Here is a 23,685-nt window from a genome sequence, read left to right as displayed (position 1 = left end):
TAACTCTTTCTTCCAAGTCCCAACCTATGTATTTTGGATAAAGGTTATGCATGGAGTCCCAAACAAACTTCTGCCTGTATAGTCTCGGGCATCTTTCACAAAAAGTGCTCTTCACTTGATGAGCCATAATAGCTGAAAAGTGGCCTATAAATGTCAATATTTAAATAAAATATTGGAATTTGCACAAAAAGCATATGGAGCCAATTCATTGTTGCTGATGAGTAAAGCCTGATACTAGACAAGTTCTGTATATGTAAGACTAATCATATTAGGATTACTACATAATGCAAGAAAAGAAATATTCCCATCCCAACTCACTTGGATGGCAAAAAACACACTATAGCAAATCAATTTAAAAAACAAAGTTTCTTTGCTCCAGTGATTTAAAAACAGCCTTGCTGACCTTTGTGATGCAAGATAAGCATCATTAAGAAGACAATCCATCAGCTCTTCACTCAGCCCCTCCCTTCCCCAATGCAAAGAGATCACCTTTCTTTGTGCTCAGGGGGAAGGGAGGGATCCCCTGAAGAGAGAAGGATTGATGGATTGTCAGCCAGCTGCCCCCCCTCTCATTAAGGAGGCTGTAGTTAAGGGACTGTTCAGTTTTTTAAACTGATTTTAAAGGGATGCATTTTTTCCCCTTCTCCAGTACATTCCTTCTCATTTGAAGGGGCCATGAGTCAAATCCGTGTATAAAAAATCCGTGTATAGAAAGGCTGGACCCGTATATCCAAGAGACTTAAGGAAGAAAGGTAACAGTTTTGGAGAAGACACAAACTGCACTTGGATGATTTTCCTGTTTAATGTTTGAATTTGTGCAAATACCAAGTACATATAACATTTTAAAAAGGAATATGCAGATTTATCAATAAGATCAGAATGTATTTAGGAGACAGAAAACTTTATAATATACTTCCCATGTTGTAAATTGAAGTTCAAACATTATAGCTTTAATGCAGCTGACAAAAAGATCTATCTGGAATATTGGATCCCTTTTCAGGGATCCTTACCCCCCCCCCCCCGCCTGAGGGTGCAGGGAAAGTTGAAGGAAAAGTCCCTCAGTCCCCAGCAGCAGTGCAATCCTGAGGATCGTGCTGCTGCCTTCCCCCACCAACACTTAGTGGTTCGTGAACTCTACACGAGAGTTTGAGAAACACTGACTTAGACCCTTTTGTTTCAGTGGGCTATGCACATTTCTCAACTGAATTATGCCCTTAAATGCTCCTGTATCTCTTAAGTAGATAGTTCTCAATAACCACACTACGTTTACCCTTTTAGAATGTGTCACTCTTAAAGAAAATCAATATTGTATCATACTGCATAGGCAAAATAAAGTTTACAAACAAATTGTGTCCAGAGCTCCAGATATTTGAAATGGCTAGAAACTGACTCGCATACCAAAATGCGCTATGAGCTTACTTTGAGGCATAAATTCTGTACTGCCACAATTTATCACACATGAATTAATAGGCTAAAATATACCGTTTCTTGGATTCTGCTGCAATGGAAATATCTGAGTTAGCATATTGTCTTCATCCACTGCCATGAATAATGGTTGTCCAATAACAAGCTGTATAATGTTCAGAGATATCAAGACAATATTGTAATTGAAGCTGAATGAAATCACTAATAGGAACGAATAGCAGGTGGAACTGTGGCACAGTCTTCTTCATTCAGGGTTTTGTCAATTACAGGTCTGTAGTCCAAAGTAACCTTTAAAAAATAAAAATGGCCTTCTATTAGAACTTGTTTTGCCAATTTTACCCCAAAAGTCAAATACCTTATTTTGCAAACTTCAAATCCTTCCCTCATTCACCTTACTACTACCCAGATAAGATACTATTCTTACTTCACACAGATGTTAAGCCATTTCTGCCCAACATTGCATATACACAACAGGAGCCAAATACGTATACCTGTGGGCCGTGCAAAAACAGTAAGTAAATTTTCACCCCACCTTTCCCATTCAGTAGGCTCTCAAGTAGACTCCCAATATGAGTTATTGTCAACAAGCAGACAAAAACAAATAAAAAAGAATACAAACATAGTATTCCCGCATTTTACAAAAACGATTGTACAGTTAAACACATCTTTAACAATTAGCATACATCCTTAACATTAAACAAAAAAAGATTAAAAGTGGTTTAAGAGACAGATCATGGGAGAAAAACTACTATTCCAGTAGTACTAAAATCAGATTTTTCATTTCAACAAGCTAGATTGGAAACATTCTTGGTATGAAACAGTCTAAGAAATTCATTAAGGAGGAAACAGTATCATAATGTTGACATTATACATTTTACCTATTCAGACTCATGCCTGAAAACAGCTTTGTAGCAAGTCAAAATGCGCAGATAAAAGTATTTACATAATAAGTGTATCCCTAGCTAGATGGTGATCTATGAAAGCAACAAGGTGTTGAACGTCCCAATTCCTGTCTCAGATTCCACAACTGGGACTGCAAGCACAAAGTCCTTCTTAAGAAGTTTCTTTTAAAAAGCTTTTTTGAGAAGCCCTTCTGAAAAATCTTGACGGGGCAGGGGGGTGTCAGAGAGTAAGAGACTGGATTCAGTCTCCTACATATGCAAAGTAGCCAATGGCGATGTGTGCTCCATTGGATTGAGACAAGGGGAAGTAATTAAAAATAATTTTGAACTCATTTGTTCCAATATAGCACACATTCTGTTGCAAAACTAGTTCAGGCAGTAGTGATACAACTTTTCCCCCAGAATATCAAACTAGTTTTAATCTATAGACCAGAAGTGTGAAACTCAGAATTTTCCATCAGCAAACGTCATGGCATCATAAACCTAAAAGGTGGTTCAATACATTTTTTTGAAGAGAGGTAGGGGATGCTATAAGCCACACTGGTGATTCCAGAAACACTTGAAAAGTCCCTCTTGTTTGACACACTAGTAAACACCAAAATTCCTACTTCAGAGACACACAGTAAGATATGTCTTGTTATAAATTCTCTCTCTTTTCTGTTCTAAATCAAGGTCGTCACTACTGAGAATGACACAAGGAGCAGATTGAAGTTTCTAATTTCAACAGTGGTGGAGGGGCTTACATACCTTCCCTGTGTTGATATCTACATAAGAGAGGGTATGCTTTCTCCAGTGCTCTTCAAATGGTTTCTTCTGCTGTCCTTGGATGGGCTTAGAATAATCATATTCATCAATCCTTACCTAAACTCCAAAACAAAAATGTTAGTTAACAGTAACAGCTGCAGAAGACAAACAGCCACAATTAAAAAAAAAAAAAAAATTCCATATTTCATAACACTCAGAACTCCTCAGTGACAGCAGTTTTCAAAAAGTTAGAACAAGGTAAATGGATACTGTGTGTGCTTCTTGAAATGTGGAATCACACATTAATCATGTTAATAATGGTACTTCTAGAATGTCTTGCACATTATGAACTAAAAGTTGAATATGCTTTCAAGATTCTAAGATTTAAACACATACTGAATATGTACCATTATATCCACAAAGCTCATTCTGAGGAGACCTAAAAAAGGGAATGGTAAATATCTCCTTGAAACAAGTAGCTGGGACTGTGCAAAGCAGCCTCCTCCCTCACCCTTACAAAATAAGTTAGTGAGGTATTTACTGCAATTAGGAGGAACATCCCCCAAAGGCTCTGGAATGCCCCCTTCCTCTTCACAGAATGAGAGTTTGACTGAGTGGAGATGTTCAAATATTAAAGGAATGTTTCTCACTGCTTCCTGAACTATGGTGGGCTTCCATATCTATCTTAGGGTCATTGCCCCTGCCCCAAATACTGATACAAGTGTAGTTGTATATACCCTACAGCTGAAAATGAGGATCTGTGAATGCAGTTGTTACTCCAACACTGGAATTAGGAATAGGCCAGAACATCTCTTACCCTTGCCTTAGAACTCCGTATAGGAAATTTTCATTAAAACATGGAACCCTGAGCTACTTGGAGAAAGGTCGATACAAAAGTGCGAAAAATGAATATAATTTTTTTTGCTTAGTTGCACCGTAAAAGAATAGCATCAAGATGACATACTGCCCTATAACAGTAGCACATAAGAAAGACAGCATCAAAGTAACATGCATACCTTGTAGTCCTCCCTAGCATGAGCACCACGTGACTCTTTTCGAGCTTCAGCACCATAAATAGTTTGCAAAGCACAGAGCATCAGATTTTGTAGTTCTAAAGTCTCAACCAAATCAGTATTCCAGACAATTCCTAGTTTTTAAAAAAAAGTTTGAAGAAAGTTTTAGAAAGATGATACTCTAGCAGCTTGGCTGACCAGGTCATGTTTCCTTTAGATCAGGGGTGCCCAAACCCTGGCCCTGGGGCCACTTGCGGCCCTCGAGGCCTCTCAATGCGGCCCTCAGGGAGCCCCCAGTCTCCAATGAGCCTCTGGCCCTCCAGAGATTTGTTGGAACCAACACTGGCCTGACGCAACTGCTCTCAGCATGAGGGTGACTGACCTCTTGCGTGAGCTGTGGGATGAGGGCTCCCTCCACTGCTTGTTGTTTCACGTCTGTGATGCAGTAGCGGCAACAAAGGAAAGGCCAGCCTTGCTTTGTGCAAGGCCTTTTATAAGCCTTGAGCTATTGCAAGACCTTCATTCACTCATATAAGTTCATCTTTAATATATTCATTTATGTAAACTTATGTAAATTTATTCAAATTTTATTCAAATTCAAATTTGAAAATCAAATTCAGAGAGACAATGTGGCCCTCCTGCCAGAAACTTTGGACACCCCTGCTTTAGATAAAACTGCTGGCACATGGAAGAGACAGAACATAAGAATAGCTCCACTGGATCAGGCCAAAGGCCCATCTAGTCCAGCTTCCTCTATCGCACAGTGGCCCTCCAAATGCTCCAGGGAGCACACAAAAGACAAAACCTGTCCTGCTGCCCTCCCCTGCATCTTGCATTCTGAGGTAACCCACTTCTAAAATCAGGAGGTTGCACATACACATCATGACTTGTGACCCCTGGTGGACTTTTCCTCCAGAAATGTGTCCAATCCCCTCTTAAAGGCATATAGGCGTGATGCCATCACCACTTTCTATGGCAGCGGGTTCTACAGACTAACACCACGCTGGTTAAAGAAATATTTTCTTTTGTCTGTCCTAACTTTCCCAACACTCAGTTTTAGTGGATGTCCCCTGGGTCTGGTATTGTGTGAGAGGGAAAAGAGCATCTCTCTATCCACCCCCTGCATAATTTTGTATGTCTCAATCATGTCCCCCCTCAGGCACCTCTTTTTCTAGACTGAAGAGCCCCAAACGCCATAGCCTTTCCTCATAAGGAAGGTGCCCCAGCCCAGTAATCATCTTAGTCGCTCTCTTTTGCACCTTTTCCATTTCCACTATGTCCTTTTTGAGATGCGGTGACCAGAACTGGACCCAATACTCCAGGTGTGGTCTTACCATCGATTTGTACAATGGCATTATAATATTAGCCATCTTATTTTCAATACCTTTTCTAATGATCCTGAGCATGAAATCAGCCTTCTTCACTACCACCACACATTGGGTTGATACTTTCACTGAGCTGTCCCCCAGTACCTCAAGATCTCTTTCCTGATGTGTCACAGATAGCTCAGAACCCATTAGCCTACCCAGAAGGACGACACTGCTTATAAATCCAATGTGGATTTCTCGTTTTTAAAAAAATTGTCAGCAAAAACTTGCAGCCCAATCCTAACGGACCTTTACATTGCCAGAATGAGAATTCAGGCACTGTAAACCACTTTATAGAAGTGGTTTCCACACATTTTCAACTGGCAGCTCCCTTGACCTACTGGGCCATTGGCCACAGCTCCCCATTAGGGCTACAATCCTAAAAACATTGTATTGGGCAGCAGGTTTTTTATGATGATTCCATGGCTCCCCAGGGAGCCACAGCTCACAGTATGGGAACCACTGCCTTTACAGGAAGTGACAGTGCTGACATATGCTGCCTGGCTGCCACCGCAAGCAGCAAGCAGCCAGGTCCATGCAAGGATGGACCAGAGATGGCCACTGCCACAGGTAAGGCTGCATAGGGGGTGGGAGCAAGTGGAACCGGGTGGGTCTCCACAGTAAGAAGACCAGGAATGGTGAATCAGTGTTTTGTTTAGCATTTACCCCCAAATTGCATTCTTAGCAAAAATACTTCCCCATACAAGCCTTGCAAGTTACCAGTTAAGAGGGGGACATTTTGCCAGGATCACACTGTGAGGGTAAAGGGTTAAAAAAGATCCTTCACTGTGGAGCTACCCCCCCCCATCTTCTATTTTCACTTGAACACACCCACACAAGGGTCAATGTCACAATTAACATCATTGTCTGAGAGCGAACCCTCAAGCATCTGACAACTCAATATAAAAAATGTGAAGGCAGAAAGTCCAAAAGTCACTGCTGTGTTTGGTGTGTGCCCAATTTACTGACAAATGCTCTGTATTAAACTCATTTATCTTGGGTATATTTTTCTGTCAATCTGTCACATTAGTTGTTAATTTTCCAAACTGCTGGTATATTTCTTAGTCAACAATGGTATCTCAGTTTAACCATACACACCAATTGCCACAACAGCCTCTTTTTCCAAGCTCTTAGGCATGAGTGTTTCACCACAATGCAGAGTGTAGTATTCAACATAGAAACAATTTACCTCTGTCAAATGTCTTCAGGTCATCCAAATCTCTATAGATGCTGCTAATTTTTTCACAACCCTCCTGTAGGACAGGACCTGTACGGAACACTGCAGCATGACTTTGCATTGTCTGCAGAGACACCAACATTTTGGAAAAAAATGTTTGAAGGAGAATTACAAAGAATGCAACCTCCTGCAATTGCTAACACATTTATAATCAAATTGCAACACCACATATTTGAACATAGCAGTATAAATTTCTACCACTTCTCAGTTTCATAATGTTTCTATCACAATCTTCTGCAGTCTATTAACCCAAATCTCTGAAGGACACTGGTCTAATGCCAGATCAGCATTTCTTAGTAGAGTTAATCAGTCTCCATAACATTTTGATTGGCTAAACTATGTGGCCACTACTTCATATTAAAACAATCCATTGCCTGTCAGGATCAGTATAGACAGAAATCTCGCATCAATATTTAACTGAAAGACTCCTGCATTATCAGCATGCCCCTAAATGTGAAAAAGGACAGGGGAGGATGGGGAAAGCCTGTGGAGGGAACAAGAAGCACCAGTCTGTGGAGGCTGACAGAAGCCTCCACACTGGCTTCCTCCTAGCACCTTGCGTCGGCTTGGATGTGCCAATGCAAGGACGAAAGATAGACAGGGGGAAGGCAGCATTCCTGGGCGGGGGGAAGGTGGGTGGGGGGCGGCCCCAGGGATGGACGGGAAACGGAAGATGGGACTGGGATCCAGCAGTAAAGAGGCTCCTGATGGGGGACATGATTGAGACATACAAAATCATGCAGGGGATGGACAGAGTGGATAGAGAGATGTTCTTTTCCCTCTCACATAACACCAGAACCAGCGGACATCCACAAAAGTTGAGTGTTGGGAAAGTTAGGTGCTTAGGCTTTATTAAGGTGCTTAATAATGGTAGTTTTAACCACTTTATTATTGTCCAGCATTTAATCTCTCATTGTGCAACTGATGGTAGTTAAAGGTTTCTTCCACTATTGGGCTACAGGTATTAAAAGATAGAAAGTTTCTCTTGTATTGAGCCTAAACCTTCCAACTATCTCAAAAGTACCATAACCAGATCAAGTGAAATCTTTCCACATGTTAACCAAGAACTGGATCCAGAAGATTTGAATTTGTGGACTTTCCCACCATATATATGAACTAAGCACTGTTGTCACCACCAAGTGAAGTAGATTAAGCTAAAATAAGACCATCTTAAGGAGCATCATGGCTAAATAGGGATTTTAAATGGAGTTTTTAAATCCAACATTATAACTGCTATCAAATTGTGTCTCAGGACCATTAGGCAATTTTTAAGCCTATATTGTTCTATTTGGAGGAGATTGGTAGGAAAAAAAACCTTTAAGAAGAAAAAACTGTTCTAACAAGTTCATAAATCCACATTTCAATATTCTTAACTTCTGCTCTATGCTCACCATTTTATTAACCACCTAGTTCAGCAGTTCTCAAACTGTGAGTCCATGGCCCACCAGTGGGTCACAACCCAATTTTTGGTGGTTTGCAAAACTGTCAGGATAGATTACCTGTGTGCATCAAGGATTAAACAACCTGCTACTTGGGAGGGGAGCACTGCTGCCTAATCACCATTACAGCCGTAGAGGCTTGAGTGGCTGATAAAGTGAAAATTTTTTTAGGTGGGTCCCAATGCTAAAAGGTTTGAGAAACAGTGCCCTAGTCAATCACTGGACTTACTCACCTTTTGCATATTAAGCCTCACTTCTGATGTTCGAATGTTCCCATTTGCAAAGCGCAGTTTGTCAAGGTTTGCTACAGATTCTTCACCTGCATTTGGTTTGATGGATGGAACAGGTTCTCCTAAGCAGGGGAAATACAAGCATAATGTAAAAATGTGCAAAAAGGAGTGGGGGGGGGAGGACAGGGAAGAGGAAGAAACCCACCCTACGTACCCTAGTTCTTCCCTACTAATATTGCTAAAGCCTAGTCAGTCCCTTCTGAAGGAGTCTGCCACTCACAGATCATTTTTTGCGCTCAGACATAGAAGTTTTTTGATCCATCTGTCTTGTATGATACAGTCCAATGTTTAAGAGGTATACTCTTAAGTTGCTGAAAACAAGCAGACCTACCAGGTTTACAGGATTCTGCAATACTGAGAGCACATGCACGACCAAAGACCACTAAGTCCAAGAGAGAATTTGCTCCAAGACGATTAGCACCGTGAACAGATGCAGAAGCTGCTTCACCACAAGCATATAAACCAGGTACTATTTGATCTCTGCCATTTACATGTGTAATCACCTGCCATTTAAAAACAAGAACACACGTAAGCACGACTCTGTCTCTTTCTTGTAGCAATAAGAGTAAGCAGATTTTTAACACTAGGTAAGAGGCAGAAAGGAGAGGAGAAAGAATGGGGAAGAACAGAACTAGGGAGGTGCCTCTCCTCCTAATCGGTTTTTGTTTCTAGTCGCATTTGACAGCATGTAAAAACAAAAACCACAACATTCAGTCTATTAAACAACCCTAATACTTGAAGAATATCACTTCTGAAAAGTTACCTGTCCTTTGTAGTTTGTAGGGATGCCTCCCATATTGTAATGTACAGTGGGCAAAACGGGAATAGGTTCTTTGGTAACATCCACACCAGCAAATATCATTGCAGTTTCCGATATCCCTGGAAGACGCATGGCTAGCTGCTGAGGTGGCAAGTGATGTAACTGCAAGTACACGTGGTCTTTGTCAGGTCCACATCCTCTGATTTTAAAAAAAATTAAGCTTTAGAGAAGCATTTTCATAATTCTGCTTTGATGCTAACATTTTAAGTTGCCCATCATTTTACTACCTTAGGACAGTGGTTCTCAAACGTTTAGCACCGGGACCCACTTTTTACAATGAGAATTTGTCAGGATCCACCAGAAGTGATGTCATGATCAGAAGTGACATCATCAAGCAGGAAAATTTTTAATAATCTCACTTACCCAGGAGTAAATCCCATTTACTATCATTGATAAAAGTATATACATAATAGCCTCAAAATCTTGCCTAAAGTCCTCCTGCTTGGGTGCAAACTTCCGACTTTGTCCATCCCTGCACTGGTGTAGACAGGCTACAGAAGTTGCTTGGGAAGAATCCAAGCAGCTTGGAGTAATGTAAGCTACAGTGATGGAGATGTTAGATCCAGGGATCATCAACAGCAGAAGGAAGAGTGAGGGTCAAGGAAACGTGTGACAGAAGGGGTGTGTGAATCTACATGCATGCATGCATCCCACCTCCTAACAGTCTGGCATATCCAGTAATCTGCCACCATCCAGTTCCTGAAGGTGTCAATTATCAGAAGTCTACAGTAGTTTGAAAATTTTCTAATACAACAAATTTTTTACAGTTAGGGTCAAGATTTGTGAGGAAATCTTATTCATGTATTACTGCAGTCATGTACACCCCTAAACTAGTAAACTCATCCATGTAATCTGTCCAGAGGAATTTTATTGGGGTATGCATTAGTCATATGTGCTTGATCACACAGCATGCTCTATAAAACTGAGTCAGAGACATGCTCTCACATCCTGCCTCATCTATAGCCCAAAGGCTAGTGTGTGAACCAGCACATCTATAAAAATTTTCAGAGAAGTCCTCTAATTCTTTAGGATGTGCTGGGTTGATCAAGATTTATAGATCGGCAATCCTTAACTCTCATGTGCTGTAATGGGGCAGTAATCATATTTAGGGGTATGACAACAAAAGACAACTAGACTTGCCTTCCTTCACGGATCTCAATAGTCATAGAACGAGACACAACATCCCTTGAAGCTAGATCCTTGGCAACTGGCGCATATCTCTCCATAAACCTTTCACCTTCACTGTTAATAAGAATGCCTCCTTCACCACGACAGCCTTCTGTAATAAGACAGCCAGCACCATAGATCCCTGTGGAAAAGGAAGTCAACACACTCTGAGTTATGTGCAGCAATTACATTTCATAGATGTTCTTCAATTCAACAGGATTAGTATGAGAGCTGGAGCAGTATAGGAGCTTGCAAAGTAGCTACAAGTTAGGAGGTAGTAGCTTCACATTTTGGCACCATCATTACTCGCTCAGGCTGCAACTCTGTAGTTAACCAAGAATACACCCATTAAAAACAGCAGTGCTTACTTCTGAGTGAACAAGTATATGGTTGTGCTCTCAGTGATCTTAGACAAATTACTATTCTCTCCATCTCCTATCTGCAATATGAAGACAACACTGCCCACCTTGCAGGGCCCCTATGAAGACTGATAATGCATGTGAAGTATTTTGAATACATTGAATTGGGATGTAAGGGCTTATTAATACTGTATATCACTTTCTAGCAGCCAATTAATCATAAGTGTTTCTCCCCACTGAAACAACAATTCTACAACAGTACAAGAGAAACTTTACCTGTGGGATGGAACTGCACAAACTCCAAATCCTGACAAGGAAGGCCAGCCCGTGTGATCATTGCTGTGCCATCTCCAGTGCAAGTATGCGCAGATGTGCAACTGAAGTAGGTGCGCCCATACCCCCTAGGAAACAGTTCACAGTTGAGCAGATGTTCCATCACAAAGTAGAAAAGCAAAGAGAGCCCCAATTAAACTCTAGCAGTGAGTATTATCATCAAAAAGGTGGACTCAGCATGCTGAATAGGGTTCAGCATCACAGTGCAGGCAACGACACACATACCGATGTACAACTGCATGTGTATCAATTAAGCACATGGAAGACTGCTTCTCCAATAGAGTCATTACTACTGAACAGGGCAAATATTCCCCACCAAAAATAGAAGTATCATTCCCAGATGTGTAGACTGCAAGAAAACACACATGGACAGTCTGTACTGCTGTTAAGCCAGTAGCACAGGTTGAGATGTCAGTGGCCACACTGACAGAGAAGGAATGAATTTGGGACTAACTGAACTAGAAGTTACAAAGGAAACACAGCTTTTCCAGCTCTGTATTTCCCTTGATGTGCACATAACAAATCTGTGTGTGCTATGACTGTCTCATTCTGCCCCATTTTCTTTCCAAGTCAACTGGATACAACAGAAGGGCACAGAGTGACACGCTTCCATTTTGAAAGACAGTGAGGCAGGTGAGGCCTAAACCTCAAAACAAAATGGCAGCAGTGGCACTGCCATGATCCACCTGATGTCAAGTTACAGCCCACTTCTTGGCTCTGATCCACCTTTAGAAGAATTAGTGACTTAGGCCCAAATCCTGACCAACTTTCCAGCACTGGCATAGCGGGGCCAGTGGGGCATGTGCTGCATCCTGCAGCTGGGTGGCACTCACAGAGGCCTCCTCAAAATAACGCGATGTCTGTTCCCTTGCCTCGGAGCTGCATTGCCCATATGACGGTGCTAGAAAATGGGTTAGGATTGCACCCTTAGATGGATAAAAGGGCCAGGAAAATAGCCAAGAAAAAGAGAGTTTGGAAAACTTCCCAAGGTGTGTTAATGGGGAGGAGTGATGATTGTGTGGCCACTAAGGAGAACCCTGAAGTGGACCACCCTCTTTCAGGAGGCACACAATGAATACTAAACACTCCTTCCCCCACTGAGGCCAGAAAAAGGACAAGCAGGCAAGAAAAAGGTCAATAAGCCCAGGGTGTATTTTCTGACTTCTTCAAAAGGATTATTCGCATATTACCCAGTGGCAATGACTGTATTCTTTGCTCTTAAACGATGTATGGTACCATCTTCTATGCAAAGTGCAATAACACCACAACATTCTCCATTTTCCATAAGGAGGTCCAGGGCAAAATACTCCACAAAGTAACTGGTATCATATCTGAGAGACTACAGAGGAAAAAATGGCACTTCAGCTAAAGAGGAACAAATAAAGCTAAGCAAGCAATGTTAAATCTATGGCACAGTTTATAAAAAGTTTTATTAGACTATAAGCCTGCAGAAAGGACCTTGCTAATGTTATCTTTCTGCACCATGTCTACTGTATTTCATTGTGTTTATTAGAGTAAAAATTTAATCATATATAATTTTACAGATGAACTAGTTTTTGATTTAATGCCTTATGCAGCACTTCCATGTTAGTGTGATTTTGTCTTAAATATTGAAGGCAAAATTTCATAGACTTAGAATGTGTGGGTTTGCAAGTACAGTTACTAACAAAAGAGATAAATTGGAAAAATCAGTTTGTTGGTGGCAAAGTACAACAAAGGAAAAATTTGCATAACTCAGTGAAATTTGTAAAAGCATCTGGAAAGGTAAATACAGGCCTTCTGTTTATTTTGGCCAACTCTATAGAAAATATATAAGTATGCCAACAGGGAGTTTTCCTGAACAAGCAATTGGCAGTATACCAGAACAGCTCTCAACTTCTAAAAGGCAAGTTAGTTAACTTGATAAGCTTCATTATTCCCACACCCCTCCCTAGCTTCTTACCCGGCCATAGAGTGTGTGCAGTAGAGAGTGTCCTGTTCTATCTGCCACACAACAGCATCGATGAGCTTGTCCCCCTTTCCCAAACTTTAGGCTCTGTCCCCCAAAGGCACGCTGGTAGATCTTTCCTTCTTCTGTCCTGCTAAATGGCATGCCATAATTCTCCAGCTGAGGAATCCAAGCAGAAATATCAATCAATCAACTGTGAACATGAAAATGAAAAAAGAGCTGGCAGGTAACAGTGCATACAGAGCATTTAAAAGTTTCCAGTACTGATATAAATTTGCCATATGTAAAACACTTTCAGATCAAATTTTTGATCTGCATAATATATCTGGCTCCAAGAAGTTGGGCTATTATAATCTAGTCCCTGACCATAAATCACATTGGAATTTTCAGATGGAGAAGTTCTCTTCAGATTCTATTAGGGTACACCTAAAGGAAGGGTAAAATTTTGGGAAGGTATCTGGCAACTCAGGCATAAGGTGGCAATCCTAAACATGCTGGCCTGGGAGTAAGCCCCATTGTACAAAGTGGGATTTACTTCTGACTAAACATGCATAGGATTGTGCTATAAATTGTATAGGATGCCATTTTGTTTTGGGCATCCTATACAACTTACAGCACAATCCTATGCATGTTTACTCAGAGCCAGTGACGTCACTAGGATTCGCATCACCCGGTGCGGGAGGCTTGTGCGTCACCCCATGCAGTGGGCAGGGCAACACCACAGGTGGTGGGCATGGTGTTGTACCATCGCCCCGCCCCCACTGGATTTTTGGCTGTACCTTTTGTTAGAACACATATTTCAATGTGGTTTGTTTCATTGCATTCTGCATGAAATTACACATTGATTGATATATAACATGATGGTATTATTCCTCCAAACTCTGATTTTAGTGATTTTGAAAACTTGTAGTCACACACAGACCTGTGAACTTACTAACATCTTATTGCAGCAGTACTCAAACTTTTAGCACCAGGACCCACTTTTTAGAATGACAATCTGTCCAGGACCCACTGGAAGTGATGACATGGTCAGAAGTGACATCATCAAGCAAATTAAAAGAAATAATTATAAATTAAATTAAAATAAGATAAATAATTAAATAAGGGGGAGCCAGTTCTGTTCCACCAAGTGAATTTTCTCTGTAGTCTGCCTGCAACAACCACCCCCCCAAAAAGAATCAGTGAGATTTCTAGCCCTCCCCAGTGCCCAGTTTAAAGTTCTTCTACTTCAAGCATATCAAGATACCCACCTGGCTTTACTAGTGCAAAATAGAAAACATTCCCCTTACCAGTTCAAGTCTCTTTTTCTGTCCTTTTTAGTGGGGGGGGGGGCTGCCTTCTGGAGTATTTGTTACACCAGCTCCATGGGATCGGGACCGTTCTGGTGTCCTCACATTCCCCTTTGCCTCATCTGATCATAAGCCAAGGCACATCTGCCTACTCACGAGTAAACACAACCGTGAAGCTGTTTCGTTTTCCATAGGGTTCAATACACTCACAGTTGGGAGAGAGGGACCTCCTTCTAGGGTGTTTGGGGGAGGCTGTATTCATTGGATCAGCAACATTCTGACGTAGTTGGATTCCTCTCAGCCTGCCCTTTCCAAAGCACTAAGGCACTTTTGCCTACTCATGAGTAAACACAGCCACGTGGCTTGTTTCCCTTTCCATAGGGCTCAATACACTCGCAGCTGGCAGGGAGGGACCTTCTTCTTGGGTGTTTTTTCTGGGCTGCATTCACTGGATGGGACCATTCTGGTGTCTTTGGTGTCCTCTCAGCCTGCCCTTTCCACATACTAAAGCAAGTTTGCCTACTCACGAGTAAACGTGCGATATGGCTCGGTTTCACATTCCATAGGGCTCCATGCATTTTTGGGTTTCTGGTGTTTTGGCCATAACTTTTGAAGGAAAGGAGCTATTTCACTCTGGTTTATTGCATTGCATTCTGTTGGAAATTCTGCATCCAACGGTGTATGGTATGACGGGTTTGCTCCTAAAACCGCAATTTTAGTGCATCATCACCCCAGTGCGCGTCACCTCCCTTGCTCGTCACCCTGTGCAGCCCACACCATTGTGTCCAATGGGGCTTACTTCCAGGACAATGATAGGATTGTCACCTTATGCCTGGGTTGCCAGATGTCTACCCAAGATTTTACCCTTCCTTAGGCATATATATCCTTTTTTTTTTCTTTTAATGCTTTATTTATTTATTACAGATACAGGTAAGGAAAATTGGATAGACTTAGGGCTAGGACTACATAGGTTACACACAAGGGTGGTGGCCATCGATTACAACATACATTAATCCAAACGAAATTATTCATCAATACAAAAATTATATTCATTAATCTACTAGTTAATAGTTTAACTAAACAATCAATATTTTTTCTCTAACCTTATCTATCCCATCCAAAAAAGGCTTCAGATTTTTACTTATACTCTCTAACCACTAGTCTCTAAAATAAAATCTCTCTTATCTAATTCTTAATTTCTAATATCACATCTAAAAGGAATATCTCCAGTTACAATGGTATTACACACTTCAATATCTCTTATAACATGTTATATATCGTTTTCCATATCTATCCAATCATAAAAAGGCTTCAAATTTTTACTTATACACTCTTCTTGCCACTAAACTAACATCTAAAATAAAATCTCTTATCTAATTCTTAGTTTCTAATATCACATCTAAAAAAAAATATCTTCAGTTACAATGGCATTACGCTTCGCCTATCCACCACATATAATAAAAAGCTCCCTCAATTCTTTACTCATCCCACATTTATTTATTAACCCTTTATTAAGCCTTAGGCATATAGATCCTAACAGGATCCGAGGAGAAAACTTGTCCACCTCAAAATTCCAATGGGGCTTATGGTCAGGATGGTCAGGATAATATTATAAAGGCTTACAAGATTTTTAACACAAAGTTAAATGTTCAGCTTCAAAGAGATGTTCAACAGAAGGCAGAGATATCAACTAGATATGACTTGTACATCATTACCAGAACCGAACAGCTAAAGTAATTTAGTCCCACAAATTCCAATTCTTTCTGGTACAACACTGCACAGTGCAACCCCCAGGCAGACAGCAGTCCCAAAATTTTCACAGCAGCAAAACTTCCTCAGCAGCAGTATAGTCATAGAACTGTACTGAGATCAGAACAAATGAAATGTAACTTTTTTTGCTGTGATAACAGAAATTGAGAAAAATATTTTCCCTAATTAAAATAACTGATTTTGTACACGCTCAGGAAGAAATATATTTTAATATCAAATACAGTCATCAATCATGAAAGGGATTGGGATTCATATTACTATTCATACCTCAATAACCGAAGCAGGGGCCTGCTCAGTCATGTAATGAATTGCATCCTGGTCTCCCAGCCAGTCAGAGCCTTTCACAGTATCATAGAAATGCCATCTCCAGTTATCCTCTTCCATATTTCCCAAAGCAGCATTGATTCCTCCCTGAAAATTAACCAGACACATTTTTTCATGTGCAATTTTTAGCAATTAATTCCTTCTCATTCCCTTTAAAATGGAGATGGGTATTTTAATAAACAACTGAAGTTTATTGTGAGTCTGAAGACAGCTAAGCTGCCTGTTTTTATAGTACATAATCTATATCTTTATCAAATTATTTCAACTGAGAAGCCAGGGGTCTGACTGCAGACTACCACTATTTTCCAATCATTGCTCTCAAGTATAAAAAGTCTTAAACTAGTCCATTAAAAAAAAATTATAACCATAAACCCAAATTCTGGTGTGTTAAATCAAGGACATTTATTTTCAAATAAATGTAGGATCAGACAGCAGAAGAATTAAACAACGAATTTGAGCTTAGGGAATATAGTTTTTATTTTAAAACAAAGATCAGACTCCTAGGCCTTGTCCTAGCTGACATGAAGTGTCTGGATTGAAGATGAAGGCTCACATGCTTGAATGCCCCTCCAGCCAAGAATTTCCCAGAACGCTGTAGCCTGACAATGTTTCCCATGAAGCTCAATGCTCCCTTAAATTAAGTAGCACATGGGGTAGTTGCACAATAGGAACCATCCTGAATCAATTTATGTATATCACTGATTGGTAAATATCTTGAAAATTTGCTTTGTAACAGGAGAATAAATCAGACTTTCATTTGACTATTGAAATGACTACTGACTGACCTTTAACTGGCCAGCTGCACCTCATATCATTTGATGTTATAGATACATATATAAAGGATTGAACACCCACAATGTATCAGAGTAACAATATAGCAAAGAAGCATGTCAAGTAGAAGGCTAAGCTAGAAACATCTTCAACATGCCAGAGTTTTTATTTTTTAATATACGGGAAGAACAGTCTGCCATCTGAAACAAAACAGCTCACATTCAGGTACAGGTATAACTGAATTATCCAGGGATTTTTCACCTTTGGTTTTATCTCAACGCGATGAGATAGTGTCCTTTAAATTAAAAAAAAATCCCTTTACTCAACCTCACTAACCACTGTAATGCAGCAGGCAATCAAACTCTCTCCAGGGGTTTAGAACAGCTAGGTTTCTGTTCACTCAGAGGCAAGTGACCCCTTCCTTCCCCCTGGAACACTCACAAAAAAATGCAAAGTGATTATCACCTCCACTTCACATTCTTTTGAGTGCTGGGGGGGGGAAGGGAGCGGTCACTTGCCTTGGAGTGAACTGAAACTAAGCTGTTGATTGACTGCTTGCCATCACTTTCCTGCATTACAATGGTAAACTAGGTTATTTTTAAACAACTGAGTAAAGGGACATTGCTGTTTAAAGTTTACTTCATTAAACATGATTTTCAGCATCTGTGAGGGTTCTGGGAACCAGACTCCCACAGAAGCTGAGACACAACCTGTACCTCCATAAGAAATAGTTTTCAAAATTCTGCTCATGGTCCAAGCAAAACAAATACATGGAGCCAACTGAGCTACATGTTGCTCACATGGTTTGGATCAAAGAATATCATAGCTATTCCAACAGATGCTAGTGCTAGTTCTACATAATATCACCAGGGCCCAACAACTAAATTTTAATAGCATGCCCTTTGCATTACTCCCACTCCCCAACCTAGGAATGATATATTGGGATCAAGTGGCCGCTTACCTGTGCAGCAACAGTATGAGATCTGGTAGGGAACAATTTTGAGACACATGCTGTGTTAAACCCAGCCTCAGACAAGCCAAATGCAGCCCGCAAACCTGCACCACCTGCGCCCACCACAACTGCATCAAATTCATGGTCCACTACAGGATACTGTGTTGAAATCTAGAAAAACAAAAATAAGGATGAACACCCATACAATTTTCAACATTCAAGAAAATATTCCTCTAACTGGTGTAAATCAGCATCAGTTAATGCACATATACTGTATTCCAAAAGCACAAAACTACTCAATGTATTTTTAAAAAAATTCAAGGAGGATTTCCAATCATTGTCTCAAACTTAATATATACAAGATAGAATTTATCGAGTTTTTCCCTTAAACTTCATTTTAGCCTACTCTTTCAATTGCCCTTATCAGGCTAATAGTTTGGGTACAGTCTGAGCTCAGTCCCTCTTTTGCTCCTCTAGGTTTATGCCAAATAAAGGTTTTGTTGTTGTTGTTGCTCCTCTAGCTTTTTTTCTATTGGTTCACTCTAAATATTTCTAAAATTAGTCCTTTATCTCCCAATTCTACTAAAACGTTTTTCAGACCCTCATTCTATGTTTAAAATACAGTGTTGTTCATTTGTTTTCCCATCTCTCATCTTAAACCTATCATCTCTGTTCTTGCTTATGTGCTCTCTTCTACCCTATGACTCATCTTGTATGGAACTCTCTCTTTTTTAAGTTTTGGTTGTCTCACTATAAGACAATTTTTTAACAAAAATTTCTCTCTCTCTTGCATTTCCCTCTTGATATCCTAGCAGATTTTGTTTCTTTCCCACACCTAACCTTATTGTATTCAATTGCTTTTTCTTCTTTCAACTTCTCTAGCTAGTACAAAGTTTGCATTTTCCCCTCACTCCCTCTCATTTCATTTATGTTTCAATCTTTTTTTTTTTTTTTTTAAGATTGAGAACCTATACCTGGGAACTTTCATTTTTTACTTTTGTACAGCATCCAGTGCACGTTAGATGCTTTTATAGGTAAAATGACCAAGAATTTGAAGATGGCATCTAATAATAGTTCCATCACCAACAGTTAAATCCTAGATATAGCTATCCTCTGAAGTTCAGTGGGACTTACACCTAGATAAGTGTGTAGCAGCTTCAAACACACAGCTGCCCATTTGATAACGGTTGCTTTGGTCTGTGTATACCCAGATAATACCCAAGAATGGAAGCAAGAAACTTACTGAATCAGATACTTTAGCAGATACATTTTTCTTTCCATAAATTGTGAAATGAAAGTTTCGAAAGACAGCCGCTGTTGCCGGCCCCTGCTAAAGGAAGACCCAAAAACACACTGATGTGATTAAAGAAATTAAAATGTTTCTTTTCAACAAAAATTGCAATAATGCAACACAATATATTTTTAAGTATAAACATATCACATACACAGAAAGAGAAAACCAGGGTTGTGCGAGTGAAAAAAATACAAACATTTCATACATGTAAGGTCATTGTGGTCCACCAGAAAAAAAAATATTCTGACTCCGTATTATGGCCCTAGTTGAACAACAAATTCAATCCTTAATCCCATATATTTTATAACTTCAAAATTCATATTAATCCAAAAACCTAATCTCTTACTTTGTTTCTGAAGTTCTCATTCCAACACTCTTGCATTTCTTTTTAGCTTTAACTCCCCTCCAGTATACTCCAGACTAATGCTGTACAATAATTTTATTAATAATAATATTCCAGATTTTCTAGAGCAATTCAGTCTTAGCAATTAGCATTCTAGCTCCTAAAATTATCAACATGTAAAAATTTATTCACAAAGACCTGGGCAGAGTATATAAATTGATAGTTTTGCATTCAGTACAAAGTCTTCACCAAAAATCATTCTTATTACAACTTTGCCAGAACTCCTAGATTCTGTTGTAAACCACCCACATGTGCTATAAATCCCCTTTCCTATCTCCAACAAAATTATACGTACATCCTTTAATTCTTTCTGGTATGTAGTACCAGCCTGTTGAGTACACTTCCTTATCAAAGTCTAATCACACACAATCTTGAATCTGCTATACATGCTTTCCCAGAATTTGCCACCTTTTTCTCTCACATGACTCCCGTGCCTACTAGCTGCAAGACAGGCAGACATTAAAAAGCTTTCCCCAAGATTAGCAAGTAGGTGTTGAAAAGGAAGACTGTCTGAAGAGGTAAAGGCAATCAGTTGTTTTATTTTAATAAAGACTAGTGAGTTGAACTCTAAACATTTACATTGTTCTAGCAGCCTTGCATGCCTGCATAACTGCCATCTTTAAAAGTTTAATCTGAAGAAATAAGGATTTCCTAAACTGAAAGAGCCTGAACAAAGGCTCTTTGTAAAGCATAGGATTCACCTGATCCAAAGTTTCATTTCATAGATAAAAGTTTGCCATTACGTTTTACTGTGACTTCATATTTGTTCAGATAAGGTTAACATAACTTTGCTTTGCTTTATGGCTTGGACCGATTCACATCACCGTATTACTGTACAGAAGAGAAAATCATTAACCAGCAATCCAATTATCCAAGCACTTCACTGCACTTCTGAGTTGACAGATTTTTCAAAAGTTTAGTATTGGTCAGTAGCACCATACACTTGTAAGTTTAGTATGATATAAATCCTTTCATTTAGATAGCACAAGCTCATCCTTATGCTAGAGAGATTGCTACAATTTCCACCATAGCTCAGATTTGCAATTGTTATGTCACAAATATCTCTAAAAGATTTATGGGTCCATTCTTCAGAACAGTGTTGTCAGAAATAACAGAACAGAACAGTCCAGTGATTACGCTGTTCTCAAAATAAGGTTTCCTAGGCAAAACAATTGGAAGGTATCTACTAATTATGGGTAATGAAATGATAATTTTAAATTACTACTTTTGTGCATACACTGGCACTCTATCTTCTTACTGTAAATATCTTTGTACTTCCATAATTTAAAAAGAATCTAAAATTTTGTGCTTATGCATTCAACTCTTTGAAGAGTAGGAAAACTCCAGGACTCACTAAGAATAGTTAGCTCCTACAAGCAAATAGGAAGTAGCAGCATTTCACTTGCTACCAAGTGTTCCAATTTACAGAACTTGAATAAGGGTAATTTTTTAAAAAATAAACAGATAATGAATAGGAATAATTAGAATCTCCTCAATTTCAGGGAGAAAGGCCTGGCCTCCAAACTAGGATCTTATTTTAGATAAGAGTCAGCATTCATTAGATGGTAAAATGCAGGTTAGAGCAGTATTAAAATAAGTTCATTAAGAGTTACTAGTCCAACAAAACCTCTCCAGGACTAACAATTCACACATACCTATGTTATGAATTTGTGGCCCCAAAAGACCACTAGCTTTTGTAAGATGCCCCTTCCTGTTTACCTGGAAGACTTGCCCTCCAGGCAAGGGACCGTTTACAAGCCAGGATCAGAGAACTATTTCTCAAGCTTCAGACTGGGGCTCAAGGTTTTAACCACTTCATCGTAGTCCAATTCCAAGTACAGTCTGATTACAAGTGCTTTTAGGTAGAGACATTCCATTGGAGCATCCCAAGGCAGTATCATGCCCATGAGCTAGCCCTGCCCCCTCCAGACTGCACCTCCATGCCAATCACTTCCGGGTCACCCAGCTTTTGAGCAAGCTCCAGCACAATCTCAGGCAACCCAGCTACAAATGGGGCCTCGGTTGGTATGCAACAGAAGAGCCAGCTTGCAGCTGCTGAGAACAAGGCCCACTGGTGCACTCTCTCATCAGCTTGCCAAGAGAGGTGAGAGGCACAAGCTCTTGCAGCTATCAGCTGACTCTTCAGGGTTTGTCCAATTGTGAAGCCAGCTGCCACACTGGGCCATGCAGCGCCCTTTGGAGTCAGCGCATGGTCATCCAGGAAGGGGGCTAAGGAGCAACCTGGACAGCCATGTGCACACCCCGAGTGGTGCTGCACAACCTGGTGCAGCAGCCAAATGAACCTGGAAGAGTCTGCAGGAGAGTATGCTCACGGCCACCTCCTCCTCCCCACTGCATGTCTCATTCCCACCAGCAAGGTCAGGCCCCCCTGCACAATGTTCCCCCAGCACTGACAGCACCACCACTGCTGAAGCTGCCAGGATCCACGCACCTCTTTCCCCAGGCTGCCACCTCCAAGAGGGGACCTGGGCACATGAAGAGGGGGACACGTGACACCCCATTATGGCTGGTACTTGGCATGGGCCACCACCCCACCCCCCACTTTCTACGCCACTGCTTTTAGGTCATCCTAACATCTGTGCACCTTCAATAAGCGTAAAAGGTATGGAAAGAAAGAGGTACTGCTTTACCACCACTGCATTAAATGTATGAAAGGCAAAAAGCTTTGCATTCACCAAATTCACACGTACTTGGGCTGCTATGCTCGGTGAAGCACAGCAGCCCAGCTTTGGACAAGGCAAGGTCTGCCGCAATCTGAAGAATGGACAAGTGGGGGGGGGGAAGAAGAGAAGACTCTTGGCTCCCCTCCCACCATTTCTTATCTTGACTTGCTTCCATGATAGGAAGCATGTGACATGGCCCATAAGAACAGCCCATTCGGCAGCTGAAGAGTCCTCTTGGAGCTTGCTCCTTAACATAAGAACAGCCCCACTGGATCAGGCCATAGGCCCATCTAGTCCAGCTTCCTGTATCTCACAGCGGCCCACCAAATGCCCCAGGGAGCACACCAGATAACAAGAGACCTCATCCAGGTGCCCTCCCTTGCATCTGACATAGTCTATTTCTAAAATCAGGAGGTTGCACATACACATCATGGCTTGTAACCCATAATGGATTTTTCCTCCAGAACATGGGAACAGGTCCATGACATGACATGGTCGGGACATGTGGCATGATACAGAAGCCCATGACATGGCCCATGACATCCCATGGCATGACCTAGAAGCACATGGCATGGCCCAGCGCAAGGATCCCCTCGCAATGAATGAGGAGGGCTCGGGAGAGGGCGAAGGGGGGCTGCCGAGGCCCGGGTCCGGCCTGAGCGCTCGGAGAGGAAGCCGAGGTCTCGGCCCTGCTCAGGGTGACCTTGAGAGTCCCAACCCGCAGGGCTGCTGCGGGGACCCAGGCGAGCGGACGAAACAGGCGCGACGCCCCGCGCCGAAGGAGGCGGCTGGAAAAGGTTCCCAGCGGACCGCCCGGGCAGGGCGACGTGCGGAGACGCAGCAAGCGCCTCGTGCGGGCGTCTCCTTTTCAAACATTAACGGCCCGCTGGGGCTCCGCCGCGCGCCTGCGGGAAGGCACGAGCGCTCCTCACGCACTCACCGCCCGCAGCAGCTGCAGGTGCCGCACTCCGCGGGAGGCCGCTTTCGTCGCCGCCGCCGCCATTTCGCCCGGCTGGGAGGTGGGGCTGCTGCGCATGCGCCAACAGGAAGGCCGTCCCTGACCGAACAGTTGTCGCCAGCGGGACAAACTAACTCCAGGGAAAAGGGGGTGCGCATCGCTTTCCAACCTCGCACCCCCCTCTCTCGAGATGGTT

General features: G+C 41.3%; 1 protein-coding gene across 2 annotated transcripts; it reads right to left on the bottom strand.

Annotated features, from left to right (window-relative positions):
* Positions 1 to 778: 778 nt before the first annotated feature.
* SDHA (succinate dehydrogenase complex flavoprotein subunit A) lies at positions 779 to 23,575 on the bottom strand. Of its 2 annotated transcripts, none has more exons than XM_066627047.1 (15): positions 23,472 to 23,575; positions 19,394 to 19,480; positions 18,160 to 18,321; positions 16,371 to 16,514; positions 13,039 to 13,203; positions 12,287 to 12,435; positions 11,040 to 11,164; positions 10,378 to 10,546; positions 9,181 to 9,376; positions 8,749 to 8,920; positions 8,361 to 8,479; positions 6,641 to 6,752; positions 4,088 to 4,218; positions 3,075 to 3,188; positions 779 to 1,713 (listed from the first exon to the last, which is right to left on the bottom strand). In XM_066627047.1, exons 1-15 carry the CDS (start codon positions 23,565 to 23,567, stop codon positions 1,627 to 1,629), a joined length of 2,028 nt encoding a protein of 675 aa, XP_066483144.1. In that variant the 5' UTR covers positions 23,568 to 23,575; the 3' UTR covers positions 779 to 1,626. The 2 variants fall into 2 exon arrangements, with proteins under 2 accessions (XP_066483144.1, XP_066483145.1); XM_066627048.1 differs by having other exon boundaries at positions 19,394 to 19,477; positions 23,472 to 23,573.
* Positions 23,576 to 23,685: the final 110 nt, after the last annotated feature.

This window comes from Tiliqua scincoides, chromosome 5 (assembly GCF_035046505.1).
Source record: "Tiliqua scincoides isolate rTilSci1 chromosome 5, rTilSci1.hap2, whole genome shotgun sequence".
Taxonomy (NCBI): Eukaryota; Metazoa; Chordata; class Lepidosauria; order Squamata; family Scincidae; genus Tiliqua; species Tiliqua scincoides.
This window is presented reverse-complemented; position numbering and strand designations above follow the sequence as displayed.